Genomic DNA, 19,058 nt, shown 5'->3' with positions numbered 1-19,058 from the left:
TGTATGCATTTTTGTGATCCTTTAAAATTATTTAAACTTGACAATTTCACCAAAACACTGATGAAATCTAAATGGTGAGGGAGAAATTAATTAAATTAGTTGTAATGGTAGCATTTTGGTCCAATAAAACCAATCCATGTGATTTTACTAGCACAATCAGATCCCTTCAGTACTGAGTGCACTTCTATAGTAGCTGTAGTAGCCTCTTCCCACATACCGTCAGGTAAGCATGCAACTCATTCATTTTTATCATCTCAATTGGTACAAACTGTTCGGTGTAACTCAAACGGTAGCTAAATGTTCAGCTGGGGACACACTTGTTCATTCTTTCTGTGAGCCATTCTAACATCACACCAGCCTTTATTCCTCTTTAGGGAAATCTCTCTCTTTTACATCCTGACCTTTTCATATTCTTTCAAGAGCGAACATTTTGAGGTATAAGGCTGTAGAATTGGTGCAAACGTGAAAACTTCTCACAGATACTCTGGTCCTTACTTCTGTGCACTTTCTGAAGAGCTACAAAGATATCGCAAAAGTGACCTACAGACTTTTATATAACTTCATAGGTCCAAATATAGTAGATCATTCGACCTTCATGCTAAACCTAAGTGTTGAATTTATTATTAATTGGTTTTCATTCTCTATTTCCTCTTCTGTTTATTTTTGGGTTGTGAACACAGCTTGGCTAAAGAACAGGCATATATGCATCATGGTCATCAATTGTTTCTAGTTCATGTGCTTTCTCAGAGCATGTGTGATTATGCTGGCATGTATGACAAACTTGCAAGTAGAGGATTTCATAGAAAAATATAAATATGAATTTAATATCAACCTCAGCATAAATTTTAAGCATATAACAGTACTAATCCACAGTACTGTTTTCAGAGACATCCTGGTTTACTATACACACATACAGGATTAAGAAAAAAAATTACAGCACATGCAGATCATTTAGGTTGACATTACATATTGAAGCCCACTTAATACTTGAAGTAATGATGTCTTAAAGGGAGATCCTGCTAGATAAATAACACAGTAAGTCTTATTTGGGCTGCATATCTATGTTAAAACTTCCTAGAATGCATGAACAATAACTCATTTTTTTTTTCAAATTATTTTGCAAATTGCAAATTATTATTATTTTTTTATTTTGTAAAAAGCTAAGAAAATGCTGTGACAGAAGACCAAACGCAATTGAAGCCACTGTCATTCAAAATGGAGAATAGAAGAATATGTTTTAGGGGATGAGTGAGTTGCATGAACAGGTATCATCCCTCTTCTCAAATCTGAATTGATAGCATATTCAATCCATGGAATTTAAAATCATCTGGGCTTTTAATACACCTGCTACAGAGAGGAACATGCACCCAGATGTAATAAGATAGCAGTGATGTAGCCTTCCCAGTTGGGAATACTCAAAGTTTGTTACATAAATATGAATGACATGCTAGCCTTCTGTGCTGTTTGTTGTAACAAATAAGCAGAAGAAAGAGATCTGAAAATTTAAATTGATTCAGTAACGCTTGCAAACTGAATGGTCAGGGAAAGGACTGCTCTAGAGAAATGTTTTCCCTTGTCCAGAAATAAGCTGAGTAAGTATGTGATTTATTTTGTGAGAATTGATGAGCCAAGTTTCTTTCCTTTTAATTTTCTCTGCTTTCTTATATTTAGTAATTCTTAGTAGGAGTGCATTTTGAGTATAATTGCAGTTAGATTTATTCCACCCAAAAGGGAAACCATAATTGCCTAAGGTAGCACTGAAAAAAACAAATATGTCTTCCCCTAATTTTGAGCTGGTGAAGAAGGGAAGTTCAGTTTCAACGGGATGCATTGGACAGCACAGAAAAAATGCCTGAGCAATGCTGTAACTGCCAGAGGGACTTAACACCATGATGGCAGAAGCCCCCATCAGATACCAAAAGCAAACTGTACATAAAGATCTCCAGACTCCAAGAGGAAAAGGAGAGGATTAAGATGCCCACACTCTGCTTTTATTCATGTGATTAACAGACATTAGCGAAGTCAGGTTATGTCATCCAGCTCCAGAGATACAATGAGAGGAGGAGGTGGCAAACAGCAAGAACAGTCAGTTCATTCTAATGTGACAAAGTATGGCAAGACCACAGGAGAAAAGAGTGAGAAGAAGGATAAATAAAAAAGGATACTGGAGTTACTGTTAGACCATGACATTGAAAAGCCCCTATAACTACCTGAGAAGTACTAAAGAGATTGCTTTGTTCACAGAATTACAAAGTCTTGATGTATTTATACAAGCAGTGCAGCTGCTGCTCTTTACAATTCATTGAAGTCTACCTTCAATGACTGGGCATGTAGCTTAGGCACCCAGGCATAATGCATTAATACACCTGGCTAGATCACTAGTTATCAAAAATTTGACTTTTTTTTTTTCATTCTCTCTGGAAACTACTTAGAACAGAGAAACACTATTGAGCCAACACATTGTTTTTTTCATATGCTTATTCTAGACACTTTAAAATAAATTCATGGCTATTTATTTTTGATCCACATTTACAAGTTCTCAAATGGTTTAACAAAACATCTATAGAACACAGGAGGTGCTGAAGTTCTAGTTAGGCTTACTGATGTACAAAAATCAAAATCAAAGAGAAGCACTTTTAGCACCTGTCTCAATTGCGTTTATCTGAAAATAGAGAATACCGCAATTTGTTTTTCTTTTTAATTTTTTGTTTAAAAATTTCAGGCAAAAGGAGAAAGTCCTTAAGACTACATGTACCATATATTTCCTTTTAGTCTTTTTTCTTTATTTTTAAATCGTGTGGTTTCTGCCTGACTTGATACCAAATTAAGTGTAAAAAAATTCAGTTTTTCATAGGAAGCTGATACTTCCCAAAATCTGCCTCTTAGTACAAATGACATTCTTGTCAGTTTTTGCAACAGTGAACAATGTCCAAGAAGACGTTCACAACACTCCAAGGCATACAACACAGTCTCTTTTTTTTTTAATAGGAAAGTGCCATTTTGATGGGCTGCAACACAGACCTCACTGTATTTCAAATACTTTGAATATAAAACAACAATACTCCCCCCTCCCCCCCCCCCAAAAAAACCCAACTCCTATACAGCCATAAACAATTAGACATCAAAGAGGCAGAAAAAAATAAAGATAGTGTAATGCATACATATATGCTAGAAATCCAGGGAACAAGGTACATATGTTCAGATCACAACGTCTAACTAGAAACTAGTTTCTAAGGTGGTAGTTGTATATGTCATGAGACATACATACATGTCATTATATGAAACAGCAGGATAGCTATTTCCAACAGAAACGTATACGTTAATTCTTGAGAATTATTACATTGCATTTCTGCACAATTAATACTCCTTTCAATTCTAAGAGCCAAAGTTCTCTCTAGATATCTAAAATATTAGGGAAAAGACCCATTTCGATACTCTGACAGAAACAAAACTGAAAGCCCATAGAGCTGGAGTTTCAGGGTTTTGTTTATGAGACAAGGTATTTTCTGCAAAGTTGATGAAATTCCCTACTCATTTCAGGAACCAGAAACCATATTCTACACAGACAGAATGGAGGATGTACAGCATTCGTGATGGCTCACTTATGGGGTAATAGAAAATGGCTAGGGTATCTACGTAGCCCTTTGTCTTATGGGTTCTCAGTAAGCAACAGTGACACACACAAGGAAGTGTGCTCCCGTGAGACGAAATTAGACCTAGCAGAAATTTGCACATTGGATTTTGATCATGAACCTAGTAAGTCAAGAGGGAGCAGGGGAAATAAAGGGGCATAGGCAAGCTGTGCCTGTTAGTAGTGAAATATTTGTGTATAGATTTTACAGAAAATGCCAATAGATAGGTCTTATGGTTCTTCAGGAAGAGGTAATTTTCCACTTAAATGCATATGCATATTAAATTGTGTAGTACTGTGCAAATGAAGAAGGCAATCTATGAGGAACTTAAAGTAAGCATACTGAAGGAGATTCAAAAGAGCCAATTCAGCATATATGGTATACATGACTGATCATAGAACGATAATGAATAACAATATCCCTTTGATGTTAATTAGTTGCACTTGATAAGGCAATGCTAAGTGGGTTTACTACATTCAAGTAAGAAAAATCAAAACCTCAATAAAGCTTTCAGAATGCTAAAACCAATAAGGATTTAAAAAGCAACAAAACATTATAACTCTGCCAAGAAATCCCTAATTCATTGGATTATCTAAACTCCAAAGTAAGGGAAAAGACTTAATAAAAAAGAAGAATCAGAAATAATGAATGTACCATTTTGCCAGAAATGCTTAGGGGTTTTTGTTGTTTTTTAAACTGTGGGGAAGCAAAGAACAAGTTTGTTGGCACTGAATTCAAACGATGGACTCAAAAGTAGACACAACATAAACTTCTCTAAATTTTAACAAAATATAGATGAATGTACTAATGACAGACAGGTCAGTAACATTTAAAAAGTGAATCTATGAACTTTTTCTTATGCTCTCTCAAGACTCTTTATTGGATCTTCTCCCACCTGAGGACATATTTCATATGACAAGAACTGCGTGAATTAGGCAAGGAGTAGCACTGGTTTCTTTCCTCTCTCCAGCAATTTTTTATTTTTTTTATTTTTAATTGTGTGACTAAACACATTTTTTTGTACTCACCCCAGGACTCTTGCAACAATCAGAACACATACTAGATAATGCCAAACTTATAAGTACCAATACAATATATGATTCTGTCCCTCCACATCAAATTGTGACATTATGCTTGTTGCTTGCTATTCAAACTTTGCTTTGCAGATAGTGTCATTAATTTATTCAAGTGCTTTCTATCAAAGTCATTACTATTGTAATTGCATGCTTCAAACAGGCTGCTTTTATATGATTTTCAAAAACCTGGTTAGATAAGAGGACGTTATGATTACCATTACTAAATAATAAGGTGAGACACAAAAAGGAATAGACGCAAAAGATTTAGCTCATCTTGATTGCCTGGTTGGCCCAAGAGTTCAAATTTTTCTGTAATTCATACTGGAAGCTGTGTCTGAACAGACAGCAACTTAAAAAGATTTCAGTTGCAACTACTCAATAATAGCCCAGACGTTCAGGTATGAAACTGCACATCCAGAATGCAAGGAAAACACAAGGAGTTAATACTACTAAAAAAGACTGGAATAAATGACTGGTTGGAACCATACACGAACTGATATGCTTGAATGCCATTGCAGTGTCTACTTCAGTCATCTACTTACTTAGTTAAAATATTTTTCAAAAACCACAAACTCTTCAGCATGTATGGAAAACATACATGCAGCTAGAACTAATAATGGATATTACCTGACACTAAAAAATCTGCTGCATATTAAGGCTAAAATTTTACATCTGGTTAATGATATTAGTACCTAGAAGGTTGCTTTGGCCTATTTCCCATTAGGATGAACTTATATCCTCTTGTTCTCTTCCCTATTTATACCCTAAATCTTGAATACGTAGAATTTGTACGTATAATATAAATTTGCACAGATTAGCACTCATAAATCTAAGGAAGTGACAAAAGCCTCTTGCATAAAAGTCACACAGCACAGCACCCCAAAGCAGCTATAAAAATTCTACTAATTTTCATGCTTTAGCTTAGTTGAGTAGACTACTGTGCCTACCAAAAAGTCTAAAATTTAGTTTACTTTTTACCTAGTAATAGCTAGTAATAACAGTAAACCACAGTTAGCATGCATTTTGAGAAATGAAGTAAAAATGAGTAACAACATTAATATTAATGTATTTTATAATCCACATAGTACTTCCCCAGATCCCAGTAGTGCATGAACAGCTTTACCCAGGAGATGCTCTTGGTCTAGCAACACACCATTCAATTCATAAACTTGCTCTCTGCTCTTGGATTTTGTTCCTTTTCTGTTTGTGTGCAGTCATGGCCAGCCAGATGTCAAAACGTTCAAAACTGAGTAATTCTGCTTTCATGTATGATCTTTAAAATTCCTGCCCCCTTTTGAAACTCAGGATTTCATTCACACTTCAACACATCTTCCTGAGGAAAGGCCAAGTAGGGGACTCCGCTGACTTATCCCTTACATTTAATGCTCTTAGAAAACATCTTGCTGCTACAGCTTTTCTGCCTTGGCAATTCTATGGTACATCAAAACTATTATTAGTAGAGAAAGGGAAAAATACACATGCAGAAATTCAAAAGCAATGTAAGCACAAAGAAGCAAAAACATGCCATAAATATTCTAACTATGGTATTGCAAAAACATTTCTGGTTTTGCTTTAAATAAGAGCTCTAGGAGAACCAAACCACTAAACCATGATATCAACCTTGACATTATGGAAAAATGCCTTGAGTCTGGTTCATTTCATAGATATATATTAGAGGATAACAAAATTAAAATGATCTTGTATATAAATAAATATGAAACTTATTGAAGAAAATCATATGTGCCTACCGTGTTTAAATTAATTTCATATAGCTCATCATATCTGCAGCAATTATGTTTGCAGCATTCAGTGGCTTAAAAATAGGAAAGCAATCTTATGCGTTTCCTATTCTAAAAAGAGGGGATCATGCTTTGATTTAGATTCTTATCATCTGATAGCCTTAACTTCATCGCTATGTAAGAAGATGGAGGAAATGATTTATTGTTGACTGTCATTCTTTCTGGAGATGAATAATCTTCTTCCTCAGTATTAAAGTGGCTTTCAGGCAAATCAATCAACCATAGATCATGTCATAAGACTGTCTTCTGATGTTAATAAAGCATTCTGTAATAAGGAGTTTTTATGTGTTGTATTTATAGACACAGAAAAACTATAATATCCTGTTTAAAAAGGGACCGTCTTGCCTGTGATACTGTTTTAAACTTAAAACACATACATACATCGTTCTTATCTTAATTCTGCAATATATACTGTGTTCAAGAGAGCAACAGTGTGCAAAAATGTTTTCTCAAATAAAGTGATCAAGTTAGGATGACAATAGTCAACTGATGTTGCAGAGTATGAGTAATGGACATCATGTAAATTAATTACGGTATTTTACTTTGAAAATTAACATTACTACGTAACTGAAAGACCGCCTTAGGTTATAAGGCAAAAAAGACCAGTTAATGTGGAACATCTTATACAGTTGAGTCGTGCTTTAAAACTGCTTCTTCTTCAAATGTATATATCATAATGTGACAACATAATGAAATGTCAGAACTGAAGAACACACAACATTGTCATTTTTCCTACACTGCCTAGTCTGACTTTGGCACAAGCATAGGGTAATTTTCAGGTCAGGTATTCACAGAAGTGGGCAATTTAAATTATCTATGAATTCTTTCAAGTCACTGATAATTCATTACCTCCATATCTCCAATAATAAGGAAAAATGACATTTACTGCATAATTTAAATATTTAGAGGAGTGACTGAATAATGACTTAGGGTCATCAAATTTAGTTTTGTAATTGAACTAGAGAGTAAAGAATTTGAAGTACAATGAGAGAATTCTGGGAAACAGGGAAGGAATTCACTTTCTAAACCTAAAATTCTGACTTAAATTATATGCATGTGTCAAATGTTTAGACCTGCTAGCTGATCTTTGTTAATCTTAATGCTTTGGACATGACATTTTATTATCATTTCTTGAATAAAGGTTGGCTACTAAGGAACAGCTCAATAGCTCAAACAAACGATTCATCAGAACTTCCTAGGCAGCTGTCTGATCATCTCTGTTTAGTATTTGCAGTGGTGTGGATAGGGGTTTAAAGATCCAGCCATAGCATAGACATTTTCCTTTTTGGAACAGAGATGCCTCTGTATAAGGCAGGAACAATCCAGATCTAGAATGACTGACACCAGATAAAGCAGGTTAAGGTGTGACTATATTAGGATCCTAGTAGTACAAAACCAGAACTTTGAATGTCATACAGTGGAAAATCAGATACCTAAATGATTCAAAAATATTTGTGGGGACAGCGAAGTAGGCAAATAAAGTGATCTGAGTAGCTATGGCTTTTTTGCTCATAAGGAAGCAATTTCAATTTTGGTAGTTCAAAGATTAAGAGACTGCAGTGAACAAAATTGGTAGAGATGATGGACTGTTTAACAACTTGGTAGGATTCAGAGTGATTATGCCTCCATAATAAGCATCCTTATTGCTTACATTTAACCCGGTGTGCTGCAATTAATACAGACAGAGGGAAAAAAAGGTTAAAGACTTAAAATTTGCTTGTGTAAGCTAAATAATTGCTTGAATCCTTAGTGATTTCTAGGCAAGACTAAAGATTTTTGAGACAGTCAATAAAGTGCGACAAATCACTACTTTTTTTTAACTGCATCTAAATTTCTAGTTTCTGAACAATACAAAGCAGCAGTTCCTGCAGTACCTTTTACCTACCTAAAACAAATGAACATGGCAAAAACACCATGCAGCCCAACTTCTAAGAGTTATTAGAACTGATGATGCAAAACCACTATGTTAGCACAATGAGGCTTCCAAACCCTACAGACTAATTTTACTTTGAGGTTTTATTGCATTTTTCCGTTCTCTGCAAAACCTAATTTGGCTAAACATTTAATCACTATAATTTAGTTGAAATTAATGTTTGTTTGTTTTTAATCCTTGGTTCTTTGTTATTTTGTTTTTCCATTTTAATTCTAGAGATTGCAGTGAGATAGGATTTAGTGGCCTCCTATGTGTGAATTTGGGTTGAAGAAGCCAGTTAGATTAGTTATCTGGTTATACTGCTGAGTTATTTGCTATCGGATGGTGCTGAATTAGATTGCTAAAGTACAACCTTTACAATCTGTCACTTTTCCAGATCTTTTAAGTGCTGTTGATATCATCCTAGAAATTTCAATCACTAGAGTAGGAATAGCTTTGGAAATTATTGATGTCTATAATAAGGTAATATGTCACAGCAACAATGTCATTTTTGTATGGATTCCAGCCCGTGTAGATATTAAAGGAAATGAAATGGGAGATAAAGCAGTCAAAAAAGCTTTGCGAAATAATTCAGAAGTCATTGAGAACAGAGAATTTGGTCAGTCAACAAACAAAAAAGCAAAGCCAAACAACTAATTCTGGCAGCTGAAGGTTAAAGAAGGGTAAGTTAATTTCCAAAGGATATTCCACTTCTTTACCCATTTACCAAAAACCACAGAAACAGCAATATAATCATACCTAAGAACCAGAGTTCAGCAGTGTACAAGTTTTGTATACAATTTAAGAAATCCAATATTTGTACAAGTGGACATGTTCTCTTATTTGAATAATTGATATTAAATGCAAATACAGAAGATCTAAGAAGAATGAAAAATCATATAGTACCTTACAGACCAGAGTTACTGGAACTAAATCTGTCTACTAAGTCATACTTTGATATTTTTTCAACTCAAGTAAAATATTAATACCATACAGTTTGCAGTACATGCTTTCTTTAACTACATTATTATTGAATTTTACTTCAAATTACTGAAAATGCAGTAAATAAAAGGCTGACCAAAGTCCTGTCAACACAATGTTTAGGTGAAAGAACATCACCACTAAAACATAAATCAGAGCTGACTGTTCTCACCAAGTGTTGTACTTCACTTATAAAATGTATCCCCAGCCTCATACTGGGAAAGACTTCCCCCACATTTTTCTTTTAATTATTAACATTGCTATTCTTACAGTTTCATGTTTATATGGTAACAGAGAACTGTGTGTTTCCCAACAAGGTATTATCAAGGCACAGATTTTACATGAAATTAAATGGTAACTTTTCTGTGAATCCTACAAAATCCTGTTCCTTCTTCAGCCCTGCATCAGCCAGTTCCTGCCTTCCCTATTGCATGCTGCTGCATGCGTTACTGTATACAAAATCACCAAATGATCCAGGTAAAAAAAATGGGGTAGGGTAAAAACAGTCTGCATTTCACTGAAATACACATATATATTTTTGTACATGGGGGCTATTATTTCTAGTAGGGTTCATTTGATAATCCCAGTCAACAATGTGCTACCATAAACAGTTGCTTAATGTAACGGAGAAAAGGGTGGCCCCCAGCTGCAAGCCTAGGAACCCCTTGAGGCAGCTGTGCCACAGAACAACGCACCTTAGGACTTAAGGATGTTAAATCTCATTTAGACAACCACCTGATATATGAAGATACAAAAAAAAAAACACAAAACCAACACACAAAAAACCCCATCATCACCACCAAAAAAGACCAAACACGCAAAACACTGTTAAGAGTACAAAGGACTGAAATCTTGAATTTTGTTTACATTTAATCTAGTCAAAAAAGGGCTTCTCTGTAAATTACTGAGCTAATTATAAACTGATAGAGAAATAAATTATGAGAAAATTACCCATATCGAACCAATTCTTCATTAACAAAAACAGTTACAACATGATACCTAGAAATTCTTCAGTTTATTTTGCTCTATTAAATTCCTGTTATATACATGTGTGCATATGTTTGTGTATATAATAATTAATACCCTGCAAGTAAGAATGTTATGTGGTAGTGAATAAAACTCTAAAGATTAAGACAAACCAAATCACCCTACTTGCCTTGCAAAATTTCTATTTGACTTCACTCTAGGCTCGATCTTAAATTCTAGGTTCAGCTACAGAGAAATATTCAGCTATGTCTCACAAATGACTACCTATAGTCACCATAGCAGAAAGATAAATGGCAATCACGGCAGTTGCTCAAATCAAGACTACATTAAGCTCCTTACATGGCAAAATATATTTTTTTTAAGAGGGAGAGACAGCATTTTTAGTTTACTGTGACCATGTATTTTAATTCCTCTACTTGTCTGAATAGCTGGTTAACCCAGAAAAATTACAAAAGAAGCCCTAAAGACAGTGAAACAATGAACAAACATTGTATATTGTTGAAACAAAATTCAACAATATGCTACTGCAAGTCAATATGTAGATATTTACCTCCAGTAACAAATTATACATAAAGTTCTATGTAAAATTGTGTTTGTATGTATAAACATATATATAAAAATACCTCATACTTCATAAGTCATACATGTTGGACACCAAACAGGAGAACGTCCCCCCAGAAAAATGTAGCTGTCTTGTACACCATGAAGTTTGCAGAAATTTAATAATACTGGATAGCCTATTACATGTAGACTCAAATTTACACAGAATGTGTCAATGGTATTTTTACAGCAGTAATCATATATGCATTTCCAATATACTAATAATTATAGAAAGCAAGAAATAATAGAAGCTGCCCTGATACTCATACACTTCCTTTCCTTCTCTCTTACAGCGTTATTGTAATTTACCAGTTTAAAAGGTATACTCTTCATGAGCTTTACTCCTCTGCTTGTTTATAAAGGTTAAAAGCAGGACATTAAGCTCAGCTACAGATGACTGGGGAACATTGCAGTAACAGACAAAAAGAAAACAAAAATTGAACATCGATACCTAAAGATACACACCAAAAATCAATCCTCTTGCACTTAATCAAAATCAATACATATAGACACACACAGGAAGCTAAATTTATGTGCAACCCATATTTTTAGAAGTGAATATTGATATAATTTTCAATGTCTCGCATTTGTATGCCCACCCTGAAATATCTTAACTGGGCTTGGTTTCATGGAAATGATACTTTGAATTGCTGAGCACCTATCATTGAAGTCTACTTCAATGTCTACTATTCTGGTTTGGGTGTCATATTATCACACGGAGCACCACATCCCTACCTGAAAGGGACCCCTGCTAAAGACTTCATTCAGTCTTTAGCAGAACAACCTCTCCTACAAAGGCAGGCTGAGAGTGCTGGGGTTGTTCAGCCTGGTGAAGCGAAGGCCCTGGGAAGACCTTACAGTGCCTAAAGGGGGCTGCGGGAAAACTGGGGAGGGACTCTGTCCGGGGGTGTAGCGAATGGACAACAGCGAATGGCTTTAAACTAAAAGATGGTAAAGTTAGATTAGATATACAGTAAAAGAGATCTATTGACAAATGTGAAAACATGAGTCATAGCAGCCGGAGGTGCAGAGTATAGTATTGCGCAAATCAGCTTGTTAACATGTGTAGCTAAACAAGAGTTCAACCGTGAAATAAATAAATAAATAAATCCCCAACAGCTAAAGAAGAAAACTTGAAAAATATTTTACCACCCTCTAGTGGCACAATGTGAGATGGAGATGAACAGAAATAAGGTGTTTACGTGTATTTCTTTAGCTATCAATAAGAAATTCTTAAAAAACAAAAACACATTTATTTTGTATCCTGCTGAATCATACTAGGTTGCATAAGATACAACAAGAAGAGAAAACCACACTGACTTAATTCCTACAGCCACTAGTGTAAAATGCTTCTTACTATGAGTGTGAGCTTCTTAAGAGAACTGGATTGAGATAACCTCACTGTTCAATCCTGTTGAAGACTTTTTCATTTAATATTAACCAATGAAACATGCCAAAGTTTTAAACCCCACTTTGTACTGCACTGAATGCAATCTTTATATCTCACTTAAAGTGCAGCACAAAGTTCAGTCAAGCTTATATTCTAGCAGATTTATAAATTCCGCTGATTTCAAAACTCTCTAAAAAAATCTCAGAGCTTAGAAAATTAAAACATTTAAAAATAGAAAAGAACACATATATATGTCAAAATACAGAAAAAGTATATAGACATCTGAACCTCACTGTATGTCTGCCAGTCTTTCTGTCCCATCCCTAGGTCAGGCAATGGACTCACAGTATGTCCACTACAGTATCAGCTTTTAGCATGAACTTGAGATATTTAAAAGCCTTTTTTTCCCCCTCTTTTTTTTTTTAAATTACTTTTATTTTAATAGCTGGGTGGATGGGAGCCTCAGAAACATCTTTTGATCTAACATGAAAGACTGAAAACACTGGACTATACTGATGTAAATTAACTGAACCAGTACACCTGACATCAAAGCATTTCCATCTACACTAACATTGTATTCTCATGCCAATTCTCAGTCAGAAGGTTCCAGGGAAAGGTCTTTCTAAATTGTTAATAATTGAAACACTGGCTGACCTTAGCAAATACTTTCCATAAATCACTGATACCACACTATTTTTCAGCTGACCTTTTACAATTTTTAAATGTGGCTACTCCAGCAGCTAAAATTCATCCATAACAATTCCTCATGAGAACTAGATCACTGCTAGGTAGCTATTCAGTCACCTAATGTGCATCAGACAGTTTTGGGTATTGTCTAAAAATTAGAGTTATCCTTATATATCTAATCAAACAGAAGTAAAAGTAAAATAAAAAAATATACTATGCCCCTCCTAACATCCTCAAATGCATCAGTTCTTCACTAGAACAATGAATGTTCAGATACTATGGAGCTGGGGTGAAAACCTCCAGCAGTATGGATCTCGGAAAACACAGTATAGCGTGTTGTACAAGCACCTGCTGCAAAGCTACCCATGTCCCCTAAGGCCGCCTCCTGAAGAACCAGATCAGGTGTCTGAAAAATACACGGATGATGGCATTGAAATCTTCCAGAGTGCTAAACAATATGGGACAGTACAGACAATGTTTTTTGTGGTGCTACTGCAGTTTAGTGTAGGGACCAAGAAGAAAAATGCAGCTAGAGTTGAGCTGCCTTGGTGCTACTGATGTCCAGAAACACATATAACACATAGATATTTGAGATAGTCTTGCATAAAATCTGTTTGCCCTGCAGAGTTTATTAATTTGTAATTCAGCTGTGCAAAAACATCTATATCACTTTCAACCCAGGCTGTGAAATGGACAAGAAAACAAGTCTGCACTTCTCTGGGAAAGACCGTGCTTCCTTTCCTTGCAATGTTCCAATGCCCCTGCTTCAGGGGATATTCCACTACTGCTTTCCTTCTGTTGAGACATATGACTACAAACCTGCTTTTCACACAAGTGGATAAATGTTTCATCTCAATCACAGTAAACTATGTCTGTCAGCTGCTCATTTCCTCACAGTATTTCATTGTATATTTTGTATTAAATTGTATTTTTGCATGAAATTTTCTTGCTTTACAAAGTTTCAAAAAAAAAAAAAAACCGAAACACAAAAACAAAAAAAGCACCCTAAAACAAAATACATCTCTGAAAAAAAAAACAAAACAAAAAAACAACAGGCAGAATCACACAGTTAATTCATCTGTATTGAGAAGCACATCAGTTATCAGGACATACCTGTAAATAGTTGACAAAGTCAGTTCTTCTGAGCCCGAGCTCTTTCTGTGAAGCTCTCTGGCCATGGCCGCTCTGGAACACAAAAGATGGTTTCTCATTCTGTGACTTTGTTATGCTCTGCTGCTCCTCCAGCAGCTCCTGCACTTTCAGGACTGGGCCTCTGCACCCTCACAGGTACCCTGCCATCGGTCCTGACTATTGCATTTCCTTATTTACAAACTATTTGTAACTCTTCCACTCATTCACTTTACCACTCTGCTCACCTACAGTGATCATTAGATAAATCTTAGATTTTTATGCCATACTTCCTTACCTTGTTAGTGTGCTCCTACTCTCCCTTTCTGGAAATTTCAGTCTTTTCTGAAATTTTCTTTCAAGGAAATTTAAATGGGTACAAGATTCTTCTGCCATATTTTTTTGCTCAATAAATTTGTCCTTGTGGAAATGACAACTATCAATTCTATCTGGCTAATACAGATGTGTTTGAGGAAAACTAAAATGTCACTATTTCCTGTTACAACAGCAGAAGATAAACATCAGCTCATTACAGATTACTTAAAGTTTGAGTCTAAACTTACTATGAATTACTTTCTAAATCTAAATGTCAATATTATACTTAGGCATATTGATTTAGACATATAAACCTATTTACCTTTCTGGGTCAGAGTTTGCGTTTGTTCTTTAAATAACTGGATACTCAAGCAAGGTAACAGTAGTAGCTTTGGATTATATAAAGAATTTGCCTCAAGTGTCCAGCTTCATTAGTAGGTGACAAAAGCCTGTTTTTTTCCCCTCGGTTTTTATGTCATGCAGCACATATGACATTTCAATACACACCCAACCATTTTTGTATTTTATATAATTCTTGAGTGTGAAATTAGACAAACTCTGAAACTCCAATTCAAAACAACACTTCAACGTGTGCTAACATCCTTGAAGATAAACAAGTTCTTCACTTTACCGGAGCTTCAGAGAGGCCCTCTCTATATTCATTTAGTTGGACAACTCTTTACATTGACAAACTCACAAAACAGAGTTCAGATTTCTTAGTTATCATTCTCTATGTACATACTGGTTTTGCAAATACTTATGGGATGCCTCAGTCTTTAAAAAGACATTTTTTTGGTGTGCTTTTCCCCTCCCACCTCTCACCCTCCACCTGGTTCTTTTGATGCCTCTGCTACATGTTCTTGGCTGCAGAAATTACAATATTGGAAGTTTTCTTTGAAGCCTGAGAAAACTAAACCACTTTCCTGACGCCCCCTCCCCCCCCCAGACAAAGCTCACTACTAAAAAGCAACCTTACCAAAAAAAGAACATTAGCAGCGGACAGAAGGATGAGAGAACAAACTTGAAAAAACACCAGTTAGTGAATATTTTCTATGGAATACAGATCCTCACCAGCAAGTCTCCTTGGCGGAGCTGTCTGCACCCAATATAACCTCACCTCCTCTGCTGTGCTTTGGAGGCTCACACCTGCCCCCGGCTGCTCTAACACCTGGCAGTGCTTAAGGAGCTACACCCTTCACTGTTGCTGGTGGTGGAATCACACATAACGCACTTCAGTGCTTCTGGAGGGAAAGACTGGGGAGACTGCACTGGAGTATCATGGTGCATTGGGTGGAGGTGCCCAGTTTCGGCAGCGGTGTGGCTGCAGGGACTCTCTGAGGTGCCGTCTGGGCCCGGGCCGCAGCGCTAGGCCCGGCGGTGACTGGAGTGTTGGAGCAGGGGCAAAACACTGCCCAGCAGTGAGAGGTGAGGGCAAAAGTGGGACAACAGCCAAGGCCAGAGAAGGAGGAGGGGAGGAAGTGCTGCAGGCCACTGAGCAGGGATTCCCCCTGCAGCCTGTGGGGAAGCAGGTGGATATTTCCTGACAGAGCCTGTGGAGAGCCCAACACGGGAGCAGGGGAAATGTGTGACGAGGAAACAGCAGGAGCAGAGAGGAGCTGGTACAGGCTGGCCCCAGCCCCCATTCCTCCTGTGCCACTTGCAGGAGAAGGAAGGCAGAGGAGGGGGAACAGTGTGACGTTGAACCTGGGAAAAGGGTGGGTAGAAGGGAAGGAGAGGAGGGTGGTTTAGTTTGTCTTTCCTTCTCACCAACTGACTCTGTCTTAATTAGCAATAAATTAATTTTCTCCAAGTTGAGTGTGTTTTGCCCATGATGGTAATTGGTAAGCATTCTCCCTGTCTATCTTGATCCACAATCTTTTTCTTATTCTCTCCCCCTGAGTGAGAGCATAGTGGGGTGGGGGCCTGGCAGCTGGCCAAGGCCAAGCCCACCCCGCCCAGCTAGGCTTCCTCCCAGGCTTCAGCACAACACTTGCAGCATCGCCTGCCCTCTGGCCCTTCTGTACACAGGTGTTAGCAGGAGATTGCTTCCGTGAAGCAGCTTCTCTCCATCTGGATTCTTCGGATCTTCAAAATGCCCACCTTCTTCAATAGCAGGTGCCAGTACTGAGTTTTCTACTTCTTATGAAGCATATAATCCGCATTTTCTGCCCCCTGTTCCCTTAAGCAGCCCGCTTGCAATAAGGGAAGCAGTAGATGGCAGTAAGCACATGACACCAGGCTGCTACTTCTCCCTAGCCCTGCCTTCTTGCTATTCCTGCAAATAGCCTAGGCAATGAGGGATAAGGACTTCATTTTCATCCCCAGAGCACTTGTTATGACATGCTGGAGGAACTGTTATTCCAGGCAGGTCTCCGTCAATATTTATTGTATATACCTTAGTATTTATTCTCTTTTTTCTAGAAACAGCAAATGATGAGTAAAAAATCTGCATTTGAAGAAGTAATCTGTAACAGTTCAGGTATTTTAGTTTAGCTACCCCCACGCCCAGGGCAGCACTACCCAGCATAAGTGAGCAGTGCTGAGGAATCTCTCCACATACCCTGTCTTGCAAATGTCTCAAAGGAACATTTTAATCACTGTCAACTAGTTTTCATGATCAGCTCTGCGTGTGCACTCATAGGAGACTTAACAGAATGGCACGCAGCTTCTGCTATGCAAGTAATTGCTGCTTCGCTTTGATATGTTCCTGCCCTCCTAGAGAATTTGGGTACAAACAATATTAGATATTTAGATACATACACTTCAAACAGCAGGAGCTGAATACTTGTGATGGAGCTTAAACAAAGGGAGATTGGCACTTTCCTTCTGGAAGTTCTGAGGCAAAGTAGGTTTTGTTTCCTAAATATTAGAGTGTTTTGGATTTCTTTCCCAATCAGGAAGAAAATTACAGCCTACAAGTAGTAATTAGATTTTTCCCTAGATGTCTACTCAGATTTATTTTTGATGTTTAGGTTTACAACTGACTTCAAAGCATCTTTTCTGATTGAAATAATAACCAAATAAACAGTGAGCAGTAAAAGGTGCTGTTTTGGTTTCTGTTACATATTTATGGTACCAAATAAAGTGAGTAATCTCAGAGTTGAGTGTCTCCTATATTGCAAAATAATACCTTGAAATATATTGTCTACAGTAACCAGCAGATTATTCACCATGCTAGTGTGCATAGCTTTTCCAGGCTGGGTTGCAGAGTCCTCTTTTGCCATAAAGGTAAGAGGTCTGGAAATAGCAAAATCCTGATATTAGTGATCTAAACAGCTGAGGTATTAGAACATGCTGATCAGTATAATGGTAATCCCATCCAGCTTGAACCTTCTTTTGACCTTTAGTTTGAGAGGAAAAATAGAACAGAAGTACATAGAGGTGATGGTTTTCACCCAGCAGAAATCTGCTGGGGTTGAGGGTGTGGAAGGAGAGGGTTTATTTTGCAGCTTATTTAGCCTACACGATGGTATCTAGATAACAAAATCTTCCAAACCACTGAAATAGCCCCTGTGCTCTTCTGCTGAATGAATACATTTTTGCTTTCACCTTTCTTGCAGTGTGAAGAGGTAACAAGTAGTTTTTAATTTGATGTTCTACAGGCAGTATTTTTACAGAAATCAAATGAAATCTGATAGTATAAAATACAATTGTAGTGCTGTCTGGAAGCACACTGAACAATATGGGAAGGAGTGCAGATGCTGAGATGCTATATAGCTTATTTAAAGTTCTTGGCTTTGTACGTCCTAATCTGGACTAGAGAAGGTAGTAACAATTGGGACAGTAAGGTCAGGAAGAATAAAGGGCAAACCTACGATGTTGTATCCTATATAACCTATAAAAAATAACAAGAAGAAGAAACATGGCCTATTAACAATCACGTGCCCTCACCTTCTAAATATTTCAGATAATCTACAAAAGAAAGAGAATCAACGGAAGAGCATACAGAACTCTTTCAAGACTTTTCAGCAAGAATGGCTGAACAGAAAGGCCTGATCCTGTTTTTAAGCAAAATCTGCAATACTGTTTTGGACTTGGTAGCAAGCAAACCTATAAGCAGATGGCTGCATTTATAGGAGCTGTAGGAAATGTCTGCTCACATGGACAAGGATTCCTGTTGAAACTGCTCTCAGTAGTGCTGGAAGAGATGAATATATTAATTGCTTAGAAATCGGCTTCACTGGTGATATTCCACACTCAAAACTTCATTGCTTTTCAGCAGACTAGAATGGAGTCGTGTCCTTGGACAGAACAAAGCCTAAGCATCCTGATGTGAAGGAACCGCTGCTTAAAAACCTCTGCCCTGGGCTGATGGCTTGTCTGACTGTGCTCCCAAGTTCTTATGAATGTGTTCACCGTGAGTACTCTCATCAGTGGAGGAGGATATAAATGTATATCTCTGATACACTCCTGACACACTCTACATCAAATCTCCCAAGAAGAGAATGATAGCTGGGGAGTGGTCATTTACTGAGAAAGTGACAGTCATTTTGACAAGTAAACTCTATAAAGTCACAGCTCCAGGACCCAGAGGTAAAGTCAGGCATTAGC

The 19,058-nt window shown here is 37.0% G+C and overlaps 1 protein-coding gene across 1 annotated transcript in view; it reads right to left on the bottom strand.

Moving 5' to 3' along the window:
- LOC310880977 (uncharacterized protein) overlaps nt 1-19,058 on the bottom strand; it is a 1,343,899-nt gene that overhangs the window by 93,803 nt on the left and 1,231,038 nt on the right. The window contains exon 35 of the mRNA XM_083797545.1: nt 14,178-14,249. Within this exon, the coding sequence (XP_083653671.1) occupies nt 14,178-14,249 (72 nt within the window). The remainder of the gene's footprint in view (nt 1-14,177; nt 14,250-19,058) is intronic.

The sequence above is a fragment of the Anser anser genome (assembly GCF_964211835.1).
Source record: "Anser anser genome assembly, chromosome: 13".
NCBI lineage: Eukaryota > Metazoa > Chordata > Aves > Anseriformes > Anatidae > Anser > Anser anser.
The sequence above is the reverse complement of the archived record's forward strand: the minus strand, read 5'-3'. Positions and strand labels throughout refer to the sequence as shown.